This window comes from Pleurodeles waltl, chromosome 8 (genome assembly GCF_031143425.1).
Source record: "Pleurodeles waltl isolate 20211129_DDA chromosome 8, aPleWal1.hap1.20221129, whole genome shotgun sequence".
NCBI classification, from domain to species: Eukaryota; Metazoa; Chordata; class Amphibia; order Caudata; family Salamandridae; genus Pleurodeles; species Pleurodeles waltl.
In genome coordinates this window covers 453,979,241-453,996,577 of record NC_090447.1, presented here as the reverse complement: position 1 = coordinate 453,996,577, position 17,337 = coordinate 453,979,241, and the positions used below count along the sequence as shown (strand labels likewise).

At 46.4% G+C, this 17,337-nt stretch overlaps 1 protein-coding gene across 1 annotated transcript in view; it reads left to right on the top strand.

The window, feature by feature from the left end:
• Positions 1-17,337, top strand: part of AFF3 (ALF transcription elongation factor 3) — a 2,012,018-nt gene that overhangs the window by 1,672,041 nt on the left and 322,640 nt on the right. Inside the window, exon 8 of the mRNA XM_069204392.1 lies at positions 14,297-14,348. Coding sequence (XP_069060493.1) covers positions 14,297-14,348 — 52 coding nt within the window. The remainder of the gene's footprint in view (positions 1-14,296; positions 14,349-17,337) is intronic.

Below are 17,337 nucleotides of genomic sequence, written 5' to 3'. Positions count from 1 at the left end.
GTGAGTTCCACTCCAATTATGCGCACAATGGGGTTGTGGTTGAGAGTGTTACTACATAACCAATGGTGATTCTTTATGGCTTTCTTACTCCATTGATAAATATGTGGCTGTGTGGGGCGCCATGCCTTCCTAGTTTCATTCATGTGTAGCTGCTTGAGAGTGTCTTTGCAAATGAGGTTCTTGAGGGTGAACGAAGATGGGAGATCCTGCCATGGGCACTTCAATTGGTGCACTGTAGCCTCCAGATCCAATAGTGTCTGATCCCATTGCTTGTTGACCCTGCATTGGTAACTAATAATGTCTCCCCGAATGGTGGCCTTGAGGGCCTCCCAGACTGTGTCCTTAGAGACAACGGAGCCAACAGTGATCTTAAGAAAGATTCAACCCTAGCAAATATGTGCCGCCTATGTTCGGGTGTGGAAAGGAGCCAAGTATCCAAGCACCAGTGGTGATGTGGTGTGGCACTCTTATGCTGCCATATAAACTTAATGGGGAATGGTTGGAGAGTCCCCTAGCTAGTATTTGCACGTTTAGGACTGTTTGACTATAACAGTATGGGAGAAGAAAATAATCAATACGGGAGAAGGACTAGTGTTTTCTGGAATAGAGGGTATAAGCCCTCTCATGTGGATGGAAAAAGGACCAGGGGTCCCTAAGGACCCAGAGCCATGAGGAAGTCAGATAGTGGAAAACATTGGCCCCCTGTTCTACACAGTCCCACACAAACAATCTATGGTCCCATGTACAGCAGCCCATAGAAGTCTGTCCCCAGGAATCTAGTTCCTTCCAGGAGCCCACTAGAAGAGTGCCTACTGTCCCCAAGAAAGATGCCAATAGTGGAGGGGGAGCATAAATACTGACCACTGAGATCCTGACACCATCCTGGAGGTCAGAGAGTGCCACATATCTTCCCAAACCGGTCTTACCAAGTGTATGTAACCTGAAGAGAAAGGGGCTTATTTAAGAGCCCCCAAGCGCTACCGGAGCATCACTTTGTGGCGCTATACACTGCACCGTATTTACAAGGAAGCGTTAAGCCACATTTTGTGGCTTAACGCCACCTAGTAAATACAGCCCCTTCACATGCAGCACTTTGCGTGGAAGGAGCGTGCAATGGGTGTTGCTGTGAGTGTACCACAGCAACACCCATTGCATTTTGACGCTGCCCCAGGTTAGTAAACCTGAGGCAGTGCCAAAACCTAATGCTACCCCAGGGGTGGCGTTAGCAGGGCGCAACGAGGAGAAATGCTTTAATTTCTACTCATTTTTTGCTCTTTCTATGTGTGCTGCAGAATGCAGAAAGAGCAAATCACAATTTAAGATTGTTTTTGTGCAGGAAGGTCTTACTTCTTGCACAAAAACAATCTCCCCCTCAACGCAGCCATCGTTGCTCAATGGTGCAAGGGCTGCTGCGTTTGTGCACGGCAGCAAATACAGAGGCGGCACAGGGGAAAACACAGGGGTGCGCTGTATTCTTTTAAATACAGCGCATCCCTGCGTTTTGAAAATGAAGGTGCGTAACGCTGCCAGATTTGGCGCAGCACCACGCACCTTCATTTTATGTTAACTCTGGCCCAAAGTTCCCTATGTATCTAAATGGCAACCCTTCTGGAAGCCCTGCTGACCCTCGCATAGTGTACATATGCAAAACCCAGACGAGCAAAAAAGCAGGACCCATTACCCAGCAAATGCATCTCCTGAAGCAGCAAAATATCAGGATTTCGCCTGAGTGCAGCATGTAAAACTGCACCTCTCTTGATACGGTCAAAGAACCCATTGACATTCCATGGTAAAAGCATAAGGCCCATGGCCCCATTATGTACTTGGCTCATCATGTGATGGCAGGATGCATGTAGGACACAACGGGTACTGCAAAGATATTGGCCAAGGTAAGCAGTCAGAAACTAACTGGAACAGACAACTCCCCCTCTCCCCCTCCCTCCAACCGACCCTACACAACTGAAACAAGAAGCTATTGTTGCATTGAAGTGGTAGGACTAACCTAAATAGGACAACACAAACCATTCTCGGGCTCACCTCCTTCAGCCCTCCAACCTGCCCCTAAAAGGAAGCAAAAATATTAGTTCAAGGAGAAAATTCAACAAACAGGAGTGCAACAGAATCCACAATAACCCTCACATGAAACAAAGTAATTGGGGAGGGAGACCAAATCACACAGTCACCCACGACCTCTCATGAAAATGATTCTTGCTGGCGCACGGAAAGATGTGTTCTATAAGATGACACTAGCTCAGTACAAAAAGGAATCTCTGCAGAAAAGAAAGGACAGCAGATATATCTGTGATGCTGTGCTTTGGGGGTCCGGGGGACCCTCCAGATGCATCTCCTGTTGTGCACGAGGGTCCAGCTGGGGAACATTATTGGGTCAACTGTTGGTAAGCTGGCCAGCCCTGGGCTCTGATCTTACCTGGTCCATCACACCTGAGCATTGCCTGCCCCACCTGCCAGAACGCAGACACCAAGTGAGCATCCTCACGTCTGCACATCCGCTGTAGCATCCCCACTGCCTTCCCAGGCCAGCTGTCAGTTCTGCTCAAGGGGCATCACTCCTCTGCCCACTTCCATATCTTCTCTGGACTGTCATAGAAAAAAGTGCACTCCTGGAACATAACCTTCAGCTTGGCAGGATAGAGCAACATGTAACGTGTTCGTAGTTCTCAGTTTGCACTTAACCTCAAGAAAGGGTTTGCATTGTTGTTGCACTATCCACGTTTTGTCTGAGAAGATCATGATCTTATCAGACTCAATCCCAGTGATCAGCTAACTGCAGGCAAAGTGCAGGATAGCATCACAATCATGATAATTCAAAACCTTCATGATGATAGGACTGAATGGAACCCCCACCAGAGGCTGCTGGGGCAGAGCTCTGTGTGCCCTCTCAATGATAAAACAGGAGGACAGGAAGTCCGGTGGCACAAAAGACGTTAGCCAGTTATGCAGGAAATTTTCCAGTTCCAATCCCTCACAACCTTCCGGGAAGCCCACAAAGCGGAAATTGTTCCTGTAGTCCCTTCCCTCAGTGTCCTCTACTCTGGATGACAGTTCCCTGGTGACCGTTGCCATTTTAGACAAGGATTGTTGCAGACTTTTGACTGAGTACTCTACATCAGAGACCCTGACTGCCACTGCTATGATCCAAACCACTGCCTGCCATAGGTACTTCCGAAGCAGCATAACATCCAAGCAGACTGCCCCAAAACCCTTGTTGCACTGAGTGGTAGCTGCCAGAATGGCGGCTGTATTCATTGGTGGTGAAGGCACCTGCGGGGGGGAACAACCAGGTGCCCTACAGATGCCACGACTAGAGGCTGGGCCCGCGCTTCCCATAGGCATACTTGTTGAGGGTACCTTGCTTCCCCATTGATGTGCATTTGTCTTTGGTCATCTTTGTGGGACCTCCAGTTCCAGCGCTGGTGTGGAGATGGCCTGCCAGCCCAAACTAAGGATCTGGGATGGGTAGTATGAGCTACTGCTCAGGGAAGAAGGCAGGTTGCTCCAACGACCAGCAGACCTCCACAACCCTGAGGGATACGGTCCAGTCTAGTCAGTGAGAAGTGGTCCATCCCTGAGTATGAGTTCAGGCTGTCTCAATGTCTGGTTGCTGCCCAAAGCAGGTAGTCTTCAAGCTGCCCCCTCACCCAACCACCAGCAGGACACCGTGCCAGGGGCTACCATGTTCTGGGTGATCTTGCTCCTGGTGGGTAGTGCAGCCACATCAGTGGGCAAGACACCTCCCGCTTCCCCATGACTCCTCTCGACCGGGGGAAAAGACCTCTCAAGCACCACCCAGGGCAGGGTTCCACTGCACTGATGACAGAGGGCAGTACCTCCCGGGGCCTAGCACACCCCACACCCACATGGTCACTAGGATCCTGCAGCCCGACACCAGCAGGCTGCAAGCAGTGGCCCCAATCCAGGAAACAGCAGTCCACTCACCCAGACCGTGGCCAACAGCAGCTCAGCAGAATGCCACCACCTGGATGACTGTGGGCAGCACTGCCCGGGGATACACCTATTACAGTCTTCACTGCTGTGTGACACACTCAGCCCAATCCAGCAGGCCCCAGCCAACAACCCTCACTCTTGGTCACCTCAGGGTGCCAGCAAGGTCCACACAAGAGCAGCGACTGCCTCCCAGATGGCGCAAGAATTGCACCTAGACATGTAGGATGTTCCATGATCCTGCTGTTGCAGTAATCACAAATTAGGTCATGTGGAGCACCAGAGAACAGGTGCGCAAGATGGCGGCAATTCTGTGAAGCTCCTGCTATCGGGGGAAACATGCAGCATTAACAGCAGCTTTTCTGGCAGATCCTTGTCAATGGCATGTTGTTTGCTGAGCCCTGGTAGTTGAGGTGGAAAAGGAATTGGGGACAGCGACGGAGAATCATAGTGGGTCACTGCCAGGCCCGGAATAATCGAAGCCCTTCAACATGGCACCTGTAATGGGCCAAGACCACGCTGGGGAACATACCTGTTGGTGACCGTGGAGAGATCAGCAACAGGTGTGAGAACCCTGCAGAGCTTGAGATGTGGGAGAGAGGCAACTTTGGAGGTGGTGGACAGCCCTGGTGCAGAGAGGTGAGAGAGGAGACGTCCCAGCAGCATAGGTTTAGCCATTAACACAAAATAAATGATGAGCTGCTCTCCAGGTGCAATTTGACAGTACCTGAGGCCTCTCTCAGCCCCCTTGCGGTGCTGACATACAGGCGAACTGAACGCAGATGTCATGTGTAGACTCACATAGTGCGTAAAATAATGCACTTGTGGTGCAGGTCGGAGGAACCACGGAAATACATATATACATTGCTCCATACCAGCCAACGATACCAAGAGAGGTGATTAAAGAGGAAAAACAAAAGGGAAACTAAACTTTCACCTCCTGTAAATAGTAGCTGCCAGGCTTGCAAAACTAGCTGTGAAAGTCCCAGAGAACTGTATGAGGCATATTAAAACTTGCAGGCATTTCCCGTTGCAAGGAGGGAAGGTGGTAGTGGAGCCTTTGAGGTGCCTCGTTGGGAACACATGTAGTGCTGGGTGGTCTGCTCAAGCTCAATGTTGCATCCCAGCTGCTGACACTCTGTCGAGTGGGGAGACCAGGTAGGAGACTCCCAGAAGTACACTGATAGCCTGAACCTACATAACTGTGATTTAGCGCACTGACAAAATGGGCAGAAATGAAGGCAAACAGTCAAAATTGCAATTTGAATCCAAACGTCTGGCAAAACAAATAGAGGATGCCAGAGGCACCTCAGGAGAGAGTGAGAGAATGGCAGATGATTTGCAAAAGAACCAGGCCATGAAAACGCTATTACTTATGATGAGGAGCAGTCTGGCATTAATTGAGACCAAGATGGATTCTGTGTGTGCTAGATTAGACTCCCTGGTGCAGACACCATACAAGCTTGATGGGCGAATGCAGGAGGCGGAGCAGAGGATCTCCAACATGGATGATGTTACAGCTACTCATGGCAAACAGATACTAAACATGGACAAGATTCTCAAACTCATAACAGCTGAGAACGAAGATCTGGAGGTTCTCTCAAGGCTCAACAACCTGCTCATCACCGAGTCTACTAATACAGGGAAAATGGAGGAATATGCCGAAAAATTGCTTCTCACGCTATTTTGGGCAGACTCCTTTTCCAAAGTGTTTATTGTTGAGAGAGCCCATAGATTGCTTACGGCTCGCCCACCTCTGGGTGCTCTGGCACGCCCAATCATCGCCTGGCTATTAAATTACAAAGACCAGGACAGAGTCCTTAGACTGGCAAGGGAGAAACAAATGTTTAACTTCGACGGTAACCCGGTGTCTATCTACCCCGACTTTACTATCATGGTGCAGGAAGCCTGCAAAAACTTTGTCGCTGTCAAACAGAAGCTACTTTAATCACAAATCCCGTATGCGGAGCTGTACCCAGCCCGATTGCCACTCAGCTATAAGGGAAAAGACTGAGGGGGTCATTATGACTGTGGTGGAGCCGCCACGGTCCAACTGCAGACACCACCAGGCTGCCGCCAGCCTGCAGCCTGGTGGCCCCGGCAGTTGTAATCCCCCTGGGCAGCGCTGCAAACAGAACTGCCCTGGGGATTACGAGTCCCCATCTGCCAGCCTGTCCATGGCGGTAAACACCGCCATGGAAAGGCTGGTGGAATGGTGGACTCGGGCGGGGGGGTTCCTGGAGGCTCCTGCAATGCCCATGCACTTGGCATGGGCAGTGCAGGGGCCCCCATGCACAGCCCCATCATGCATTACACTGCCCAGAAAACGGGCAGTGGAATGCGCAAGGGGTGCTGCTTCACTGCCACATTACAGCCGGCTCCGTTAAGAGCCGGTTGTAAAGTTAAGGCCCTGTTCCCTGCTGGGGCGCCTGCCGGAAACACTGTTTTCGCTCGCCGGTCCAGCGGGGAAACCATAATAGGGCCGGCAGGCTCCAGGCCACACAGGCGGCCTGATGGCAGTATGACACTGGCGGGCGGCCTCCGCCACCCACCAATGTCATAATGAGGGCCTGAGTGTTCATGAACCCTCAGCAAGTTCAGGAATTCCTGCACGGGCACAGCATTGACCCGCAGAGAAGCAATGCCAGAGAGCCTCGGTTGGGGTGGGGTTGCCCACGTCCGACATTGACTAACTTACTGAACCAGTGACGGCTGAGGTGTCTACTACAGTGTGTTCAGAGCGGTGGGGGGTGCTCGGGTAAACCCCGGTCCTCCTCCTTTAGCCCCTCTACTCTAGCAGGTGCACCTCCCTTAATGTTTGGGTCCAAAATACTAAGACCATTGCTCTACCCCCAGGCACTCTCCTCAATGGAGATGGGAGACCCCGCCTGGCTCCTGGGAAAAACCCAATAGGTTGCCCCTGTTATATTTAGAGTATTGTGTGGTATAAGTTTGGTTCAAGAGGCAGTACATTTGTATAGGGAGGGTTTACATATCCATGATGGGATTGGGCCATCAGACCTGGAGGAGGGTGGAGTTTGGGAATTTAGATAAGTTATTCCAACTCCAGTATGTTTTAAGTGGGTCACATCAAAGAGTTCAGATGTTAAGCTTGCATTACACACACTTCCTTGTAGACAATTGCCCCTCTCATTCTTGATGTAGGCAGACAGCCCACCACAAAAATGCAAAAGGCCTCCTCAGGTGAGTTTCTAAGGTGTCTGACATGGATGGTTGAGGGGCTTGAGGATCTGCGTAAGCGCAGACACGTTTTAGCCTACCTGGAGACATGGCGACACCGACCAGGGCCAATGATGTCAGTACTTAGAGGCTGAATCCTGAATTTCTTAATAATGTGCTATTCTGCAAGGAGCTTCAGCAGGAGGTGGTGGACTTCCTGGGCAGAAACATAGACTCAGTTCCCTCTATCTGCACTGTTTGAGAAGCTTTTAAAGTTACTATCTGGGACTTCAGCATTGCGAGGAGCTGCAGGGTCCTGCGCGCTCTCCGTGCTGACCTCTAGAACCTAGAACAAGAACCTTAAAGGTTGGAGACCCCACAGGGTGCTAGGGAGGAACCTTAGACACTGGGTGCCATACGGAGCACCCTATCGGAGTACAAAGAGGTGGCGGAAAAGGAGCAAAGATATAGAGGCAAATATGCCAGAGCCTGCGCCAATGGCGAAGGTGAAAGACTGGGCCGAACATTGGCTACCATGACCTGCAAAGCGGCAGCAGCAAGTGGCATTTTCAAACTGCAGACCCCTGAAGGATGCACCTATAGAGATGTATCGGAGATCTTACAAATTTCTGTGCGCTTTTATGAAGACCTATATGGCTCCTGAAGGACTGCACCAGTTAACTGTATATCATGCCTAGATGAGGTAGTGTTGGGCTGGATCAATGATGCTCAGGGAGAATTATTATCAGCAGATTTCACAGAAGATGTAATTGGGGAGGCGATTATGCAACTACAGTCAGGTAAAGCGCCAGGCCTTGATGGCTTACCCACGGATTTTTATAAAGTGTATGCTGACTTACTGATACCCCTACTTGTCAAAGTGTTCCAGGCATCTAGAAATGAAAGTATACTCCCCCTTCAATGTGAGAAGCAATGATCCTTGCCCTGCTGAAACCAGACAAGCCACCCTCTGGTTGCAATTCCTACAGGCCGCTGTCACTTTTCAATTGCAATGTCACAATCTTAGCAAAAATACTAGCTAATCACCTCTCCTTCCTCCTTCCATTCCTCATAAGTTCCTGATTTGTTCCAGGACGCTCAACATTCCATAACCTGTGAACGCTTTTCGCTGTTATCCAAAACATAGACAAGAGTCTGGACATGCTGGCAATCTTTTTGGATGCCACCAAGGCCTTTGATTCACTGAAGTGGGACTTGTTACTGGCAACACTATGACGTATGGGTCTCCCTGACAAATACCTAGTCTGGATAGCTTTCTTCTATACTCACCCACTCTACAAGAGGGTGAATAAATGGCTTACTCTCCGAACCAATACGAATCTCTAGGGGTACTAGACAGGGATTTCCACTATCGCCCCTCCTCTTTGCTTTCGCAGTGGAACGCCTGTCCACCAAGCTCTGTCAGAAACACAGAGATTTCGCTATTAGATGCCCCTCTAGACACTAGTTAGTTTCACTATATGAAGAAGATATTACCCTGTACCCAGTGCTTTAAATGGAAAAATAGAAGTGCAGGTACTCTGTAATAGAGTACCTGCTTGTTTCTGAGAAGTGCCGGTACTCTCCAAATAAAAGTATTACGTTTTGCTTGAGATATGCCGGTACTCTCCCTCTCAAAATAAAAAAGTGCCGGTACTCAGTACCGGAGAGTACCGGCCCATTTAAAGCACTGCCTGTACCTAAAAGGGAACCAAAACGGTGTATGAACACAGTACTATCGGGCATAAAAATCAATATGGGGAAATTGTAGACTTTTCCCCTATCCTTGCACACAACATCGTTTACACCTGACTGCCTTTTACAGTGGTGCACTTCAGAATTAATGTATTTAGGATTAACAATTACCCTAGATAACGAAGAAATGCTTTAGGCAAACTACGGTGTAGCACTTTTGAACATTACAGACAGTGTCACGAGATGGACATCTTTGCGGATATCCTTGGCCAGCCATGTAGGTATAATAAAAATGATTGTCCTCCCCAAGCTCCTGTATCTCTTTTTAAATATACCTTACAAACCCACACATGCTTTCTTTCAGGCACTTCGCACCCAAATGAGCATGCTAGCATGGGCGGGTAAACAACCTCGCGTCAACTAGGATGTGACGATCTTCCTCTTCTCCAGGGGTGGATTTGGAGCACCACACTTTGAGCACTGCTGCTATTACGTACAAGCCCATTACACTATATACTCGTATAAAACCACACCCTACCTACCACACTGGGCCGTTGAGGAAGGCTATACGTCCCCACTCACATCCTACCTAGAGGCCTCACTGAGTTTTCCAAACGCAGCTGACTCTACAGTAGCATGCATTACAGCCACCTGGCATGAACTCTTGAGACATGCAGGGAAAGCTGTAATGTATTCACCATTACTTCCTTTTCCCTATAATCCCCTTTTATCGATCACTCATGAAACAGCATGCCGGAAGCTTCTGGAATTACTGCATTGTCCTATTTGGGGTACTTTGTATGAAAATAGCATATTTAAAACACAAGAGTAGCTGTTCGCAAAGGCCACAAGCTCTCCATTAGATGTGTACATGTATATACGGCTCAGACACAATGTGAGGGCTGTCACCCCCAGCTCCCCTGAAGATCCCTAAACACTGCTTATGTTACAAGCATTGATGCAGGCAGAATCATATTATCGACTTGTATCTAACGTATATAACACCATACAAACGGAAGCTCCTACCAGGGCTATTGGAGCAAGGGATAGATGGCAAACTGAATTGAATGTGTAACTAACAGAGGACATTTGGACTAAATGCTGTGCTCATATGAAAAATGTCACCTCTAGCTGTCGTCTTCGTATTACACATTACGAATTCCTTCATAGGATGTACTACACACCACATACACTATATGAATAAGGCTTGTCGGAAGACGACAGATGCCAGCATTGTCACGTGGAGGGAGCTGATTTTCTTCACTTGGCATGGGTGTGTGGCACTATTTAAGCTTATTGGCAAGAAGTGGAAAGTGCATTGGGGGAAATGGTGGCCCACTTTTACACTCACACCACTTATTGCCCTATGGTGATATGCCCCACAGATCAAACCTTGCTATAAAAAATGTGTTGCGTTGGCCTTACTGTTAGCAAAACGTAGAGTTGTGTGTTGCAGGGGAGGGGGCGGGCTCCCTAAATTCAAAGAATGGCTGCTTGACCTAGTGTACAGCAATGAACAACTAACATTATGGGGGTCATTCTAACTCTGGCGGGCGGCGGAGGCCCGCCAGAGTTCCCCCGACAGAACACCGCTCCGCGGTCTGAAGACCGCCGCGGTGATTCTGTGTTTCACGCTGGGCTGGCGGGCGACCGCCAGAAGGCCGCCCGCCAGCCCAGCGGGAAACCCCTTCCCACGAGGAAGCCGGCTCCGAATGGAGCCGGCGGAGTGGGAAGGTGCGACGGGTGCAGTTGCACCCGTCGCGAATTTCAGTGTCTGCTAAGCAGACACTGAAATTCTTTGTGGGGCCCTCTTACGGGGGCCCCTGCAGTGCCCATGCCACTGGCATGGGCACTGCAGGGGCCCCCAGGGGCCCCACGACACCCCATACCGCCATCCTGTTCCTGGCGGGCGAACCGCCAGGAACAGGATGGCGGTATGGGGTGTCGGAATCCCCATGGCGGCGCAGCTGATTCCTGAGGGCAGCGGAAAACCGGCGGGAGACTGCCGGTTTTCCCTTTCTGACCGCGGCCAAACCGCCGCGGTCAGAATGCCCTTGAGAGCACCACCAGCCTGTTGGCGGTGCTCTCGTGGTCGTTGACCCTGGCGGTCAATGACCGCCAGGGTCAGAATGACCCCCTATGTGTTGAAACCTTGCCCCTAAACTCCAGGCTGAGAGATATTTGGGACCCACTGCACAGCTATCTATTGCTGCATCCAGACACTACCACTCCTACTAGTCCGAATCATCATTATACTGTGCAAGACTCATGGAGGGGTGTGCAGGCCGGAACACAGATTGAGCTATTGTGAGCCCCATATTGACTGTCCAGAGTACCCAAATGTAGATACTGTGTTACACCTCATGTTAGTAGGCCTCCTCTCTAACTACTCCTTGTGAATTGTTTGATCTGTGCTTGATAGCTAAGGGGAACAGAGGCGACTCCCTGGGGAGATGATAGGCAAGGATACAATTTGTGATAGAATACGAAAGGAGTATAAAGAAGCCTAGTGTGTAATGCCACCATTGATGTCTTATCGCTATTAGACCAAATTACTTATGTGCTATGTACCATGGTCGATCTGTATTCAGCAATCTGGATGCAATTCAGAATGTACGTTATTGCAAAATAATAAATAAAGATTTTTTTTTAATTAGGATAGGTGACCCACTGATAGCCAGTGGAATGGGACAATATCAAGCCTTGTGCAAAGTAAAGAGCGGAGGAAGAGTCAGTCAAATGCCAAGCAAAACACTGACAGATCATTAGTGCTTGGGCAGAATCAGTCACATGTTCAGTGTGATATTTACCTCTTATGGTTCAATAGGGCTGTTGAGGCATTACATGATATCACTAATAGCCTATAGTGCTCTGCTGCTACGTCCTATCAAGCACCCAGAAAGCCAGGAGAATTGTCCTTGCTATAGGACATGCACACAGATGAACACATACACAAATGCAGGCAGTGTAATTAAGTAGAGTCATCCATGCAATTATACAGAGCAACACATAAATAGGCCCCCTTGCACTCTGACAAAGCATGCCAGACAGCCATGCATAGTACAGACATTCAGGCAACTTCTCTGTGTTTGCAAGGGACACTTACACTGCTAATGCCAATCTGGGACCCGTTATAGTACCCTGTGTTTCCTAGTGCACCCTATCCTTCCACCCCTGTTTTCTCTCGTTTTGTCCCCCTTGATAATGCCAAGTCTTTTTACTTTTGTACAGTGAAAAGGGGTTTACCATGCTTCACTAACATATACCGCAAGTGCAACATGGGCAGAAGCACTGCATGTTTTCCTAACACAATGAACAGTTATAGGACTTATGGGAACAAATACTTCCTCAGACTCACTAAACCAGGGCTGGACAGACCTCCTATTTCACTGGGCATTTCCCTGAAGAGCGTGAGACTGTGGAGACTGGTTTTGAAAGCCCGGGGCTGCTCCTGGTGCCTGGTGGTGGCTTAATTACAGCAGGCAGGCATAATATATATGTTTATATATAATATGATATAAATACATGCATAAATATATTATATACATACATGCATATATATTCACTGAAAAAACGAAAGGTTACAGGGGCATTATAGTTATTTCTGAACTGAGTCATACAAAACCATAGAAATTGAGCAGTTATAGTTAGAATTCTTTTAAGTAACTATAAACCATTATTTGTGAATGAATCACAAAAATTTGCGATTATTTGCAAATATCATGCATGGTGATGCAAAATTATTTTAAACCTATAATTTGCACTTAAAACACACCTTTATCACACCCCTGGGGTCAAAGTGTACCTTCACCCTGACCCATTATGCCAGTTTCAACTCGGATTTTCACCCCAGGGACTATGTCCCATGAAATAGAATGGGGGCGGAACTTTGTACTCAGATTGCTGTCAGCCAATTGCAATGCTTATTTTCGCCCACATATTCACGAAAAATTCACGGATTATTCATGAAATATTCCCAGCCAGAGATATACAAATGTATTTTCCCTTTATTATCACAAAACTACTGAATAGATTCACATCAAGTAAGCAAAAGTGTAATCTGCATACCGACAGCTAGCTTTCTGCCAAATTTGGTGTAATTCCGCCCAGTGGTTCGGCCTGAAGTCATGCCTAAAGAATCCTATGGGAATGAACATGGGAAATGCAACGTTTTTTTAGCCCCTTTTTCCTCAGCCCCCGCTTGACAGATCACCCTGAAACTTTCCATGCACAGCAAGAATCGCCACAACACTTCTTTTGGAAAATTTTGTGAAGACTTATCAAAGGTGCCAAAGGTATAAGCAATTTTTAAAAAAACGCTTTTTCTATGGAAACATGGTCCTATCTATACATACCTAGTGATGACTGACACTATATATATTAAATATAGATAAGTGGAGAGAGGTATAGAGAATATTATTACTTAGCTTTCCATATTTCAGTTTCGATATTTGGTCTTCGATATTTCCATACCACATATTCTGTTTTGCATAGTCAGGGGGCACACCATTTGATTTGTCAATAGAATCCTGTAACATATATTCACAAAGTTACACCTTTGTGGGTGTTCACGGGGGATTTCGTGGCTACACTTCACACTTGTTCTATCAATCCGCTAGCCTTTTTTCGTCCTTTAACACAGACTTCGTCCTGTAGAAAAGACCACCATACAGGTGGTCCAGTTTATAATCGGAATGTAATCCAGGTGAAAGGTCACTTAACTTTGTTTTGAGGCGTCCACCTGTACCCTGGTAAATAACAACCTGGGAATGCGCTCTCACTTAAACATTATTACTTACATATTACCATGGGACGGTTATTAATGCTAACAAGGGGAATGTGGTTTTCTTTTGACAAACCTTTAGCAGTGAGAAATAATGATGGGTGAAGCTGAACAGAGTGCACCCAGTGACCGGTATATCATTTTTCAAAATTAAGCATTGAATTACTGCGAATCACAAGATGGCCTGGGAACTCACACAACCTACAATCGAAAATGGCTGTGCTGTATGTCCTTGGATGAAAGGGACAACATCTTTGATCCAATACAATGTGCTGGCAGTACAATTGTCTAACAGCTTTCAAGTAGGTCTGTCCAAAATTATTTCTTTACAGAGGTACACTATTTTTCTCCCAGTGCTATTAATAATATGCGGCCGTTGTTGTGATTGCTGGGTTCCTTGGGGGCTTTAACAGCCAGGAAGTGGTTAATGAAAGTTCGGTCTGTGTAGCTGCTGCTTGTATGGCTCGTTCTGAGGAAGTGGTTGATTTAGGGAGAAGAGAGAAGCCCACGGTTCGCAGCTGCATTTCTATATTACTGAGCAGTGAATTGTCACGCTCAGCCTGAGCAACCAGGCATTATCCAGTTCCAGTATGTACAAAAACATAATTAGAATAATAACTCATATTTCTTTTTTCCACGGACCTGCAAATTAACTGATTGTGTTCTTGTTCCTAGAATGCTAGAGGATGACCTGAAGCTGAGCAGTGATGAAGATGATGAAAGCCAGGTAAGCACTTCCTTTCTTGTGATACTGAATGTAAAAATGGATGATAGGTGTGAGAAACTTTCTAGTCTTACTAGTGGATTTCCTTTTGCTGTAACCAGGTGTAGCAGCTTCTACCCCTGGCTTGCCTTTGAGTCCCCCAGCACTGTCCTTGCTATCCCTAGCAACAGGGGTTGGGAAGTAAGGAGCAGTCTCAGAGAGTGAACTGGGGTACAAGAGCTCTCTTCACTTCCTGTAGTTTGCATTCCTTTGCCCTTCCTATCGTCACTATGAAGTAGATACGGGATGGCTGAAGGACTCAGGGTTGTGTAAGGTGTCCTAGGCCTGTGCTACGTTATGCTAATTGTTTGCAAAATTAGGGTTAATGTTTTGCACATGAAAACTGTGTACATCTTGTGTTTGCCAGAAAGTAAACTTATGTAAGTATAAAATGTTTTCATAAGACATTTTCTGCCCCAACCAGTCTCCAGCAAGACATTTTTTGCTCGAACCAGATCCACACATTTAAAAAGTGTGTGGAATTTTGAAGCTGACAAATACAATGACTTGTGCTAATTCAATGTCATTTGAAAGTAACACATTTCTTTGGCAAAATTCAAATTTCTCCTGGGCCTAGTGTCCAACTTGTGATGTCCTTACTAACCACTGGATGCAAGACATCACTTCCCCTACAATTGGAATTTTTGTAAATTGACATCTGTGGTCTTACAGGTATAGAATATCACTTAAATCAAGCAAGCATAGCATCAAAGTTGTTTCCCCTTCTGTTACAAATTATCAGTGAAAGTGGTCACCTACATTAATTCATTTCAATATCTGTGGATTTTGTAAAACCGTGGTTATTTTGATTGAAACTAAATTTTATTTTTTCACAAAAACATATTTAACTGTGGAATCCTCTTAACCCCCTAGCTTGTCTACATTTTTACCCAGGTTGCTACTAGATTGCCCACGATCTTCAGTGGATTTAGTTTTTGGCACCAACAGCAACAAGTAGCCACATTTACACATCAGTAGACAGACACCAAGAACTGTTAGACTTAGGATCTACTAATGATTTTACAATTGGCTCTTGTTGGAAGCAGAGACAGCCTCTCACTTCCCCCTTCTCTCTTCCTATATAGGGCCTGATTATGTGTATCGGATACCACGTGGTACGTTATTTACCAGGTAGCCTAAATAGGACCCATAACGAGTTTCTGGGGCATAACATGCAGATTTTTGTGTTTAACACACCAAAACAAGAATGGTACAGTAACTATTGTGCACATTTTTTCTGTTAAGTTTCAGCAAGTTTGACCTACCAAAATTTAACGAAGCTTGAATATTTAACACATCAGATTGTTATTGTATCCGTTAAATACCCTCCTTCTTATAATTCCGATGTGTGCATAAACAGGGGGTTATACAACAAGTCGGAATTAACCAACACACTCGTAATCAAGTCCTTAGCAGTAGAACAGGCCTTTCCAAGGATCAATTAGCAGACTGGATGAGCTTTCTCCTAGGTCAGCATGAGTGACTGTTAAGAAGGCTTTCTTTATCCACTGAGGGTAATTTTCTATAAAGAATGAAGGAGATAGCATTAGGCTGGTAAATGATCTCAGTTTGAAAGTTTGCTGAAATTCCTTTGAGCTACTGAAATATAAATCATCAATTTGAGGACGAGTTTATATGAAATTTGTTTTACTTTTGTTGGACACTTGGGAATTAGACAATGGGTACACATGTTGACAGCCCTAGTCAGTAGGCAAACAAGAATGCCAGAGTATTCAAATTTCAAGGGAACTGGTATATTGTTTATATTTTCAGGTAGGTGGAGAGCCTGTTAGGGTGTAGGGATCCAGAAGGGAAATGGGGAGGACCAGAGATTGAAGAAGGGCCATGAGGGAAAAAAATACCATCTGGGGAGCTGAAAACAAGGGGACCTTAGGGCTAATATAGGTGAGTTTATTTGTTTAGGAAGGTTGGGTATATAAGAACAGCTATGATAAAAACATATTTGTATTCAAGGTGAAAGATGTTTCTATTTATAATTTGAATTAAATATAAGTTTACTAAGTTAAGAACTGTAAACATTGTCTGTGCCATATGCTTGAGCTAGTCCTTGGGGAGATGAAACTATTGACTCAGAACGTTTTACACACGTTTGTACTTGCAAAACTAGCTCAGAAAGACTGTTTCATGTTGTTCTCCTGAGGATTATGGATAGAATACTTCAAATAGTGCATTAGAGGACCCACTGAAATAGAAACAACACAATTAAAGCCATGAGGGTGCATCTTCTGTATTGTAGGTGACCTAAATAAATCATTGTGGCTATTTATTTACTAGCTGTATCTTGTAGCTTTGTAGTGGTAACCAATAAATATATACTCCAACAAAACATTTTGCCGCCCTAAGTGCACCGGGTATGCCCAGACGTGGGTCCCAGGCTCACTGTGCCACTGGATTCAAGCTAGCCTGGCTGAGGAGGGGTGAAACCCCGAAACCGTTCCCAGGATGCTTGTTTCCGGTCCAGGGAGAACCTGGCCTGGCAGTTCGGGCTGGACTGTTCCCATGTGGAACAGGGTCAAGACTGATTTGCATATGGCTGGGTTCAAACTGGGGTGGCATGGTGAGCAAAATAATGGATGGATTAAACCCAGATCTGTGACTGGGGGTGAATGTTTGATTGGTTCCGCATTCCGTCCATCCAGTTACGCTATCCCACAGCGTTTGTGTTTTGCTGTGAATCCCATGCCTGCCATCTGTCATTATTTTATCATTAATCTAATTATCTTACACCTGTTGTCTCAAAAGAATTTAGAGTTCCATAATTTCTTAGTACATAAACTATCAATATATTTTGCAAGAGTTTTAAATAATGGCTTCTTATGTTTGATACCTTAAATGAGACATGGACTTGTTATATCACTTCCAGTCTTACTTAATATTTAATCCCTCCAGCACTGTTATCAGTGTTCTTTCTTTTCCATGATGTTTTTCAATT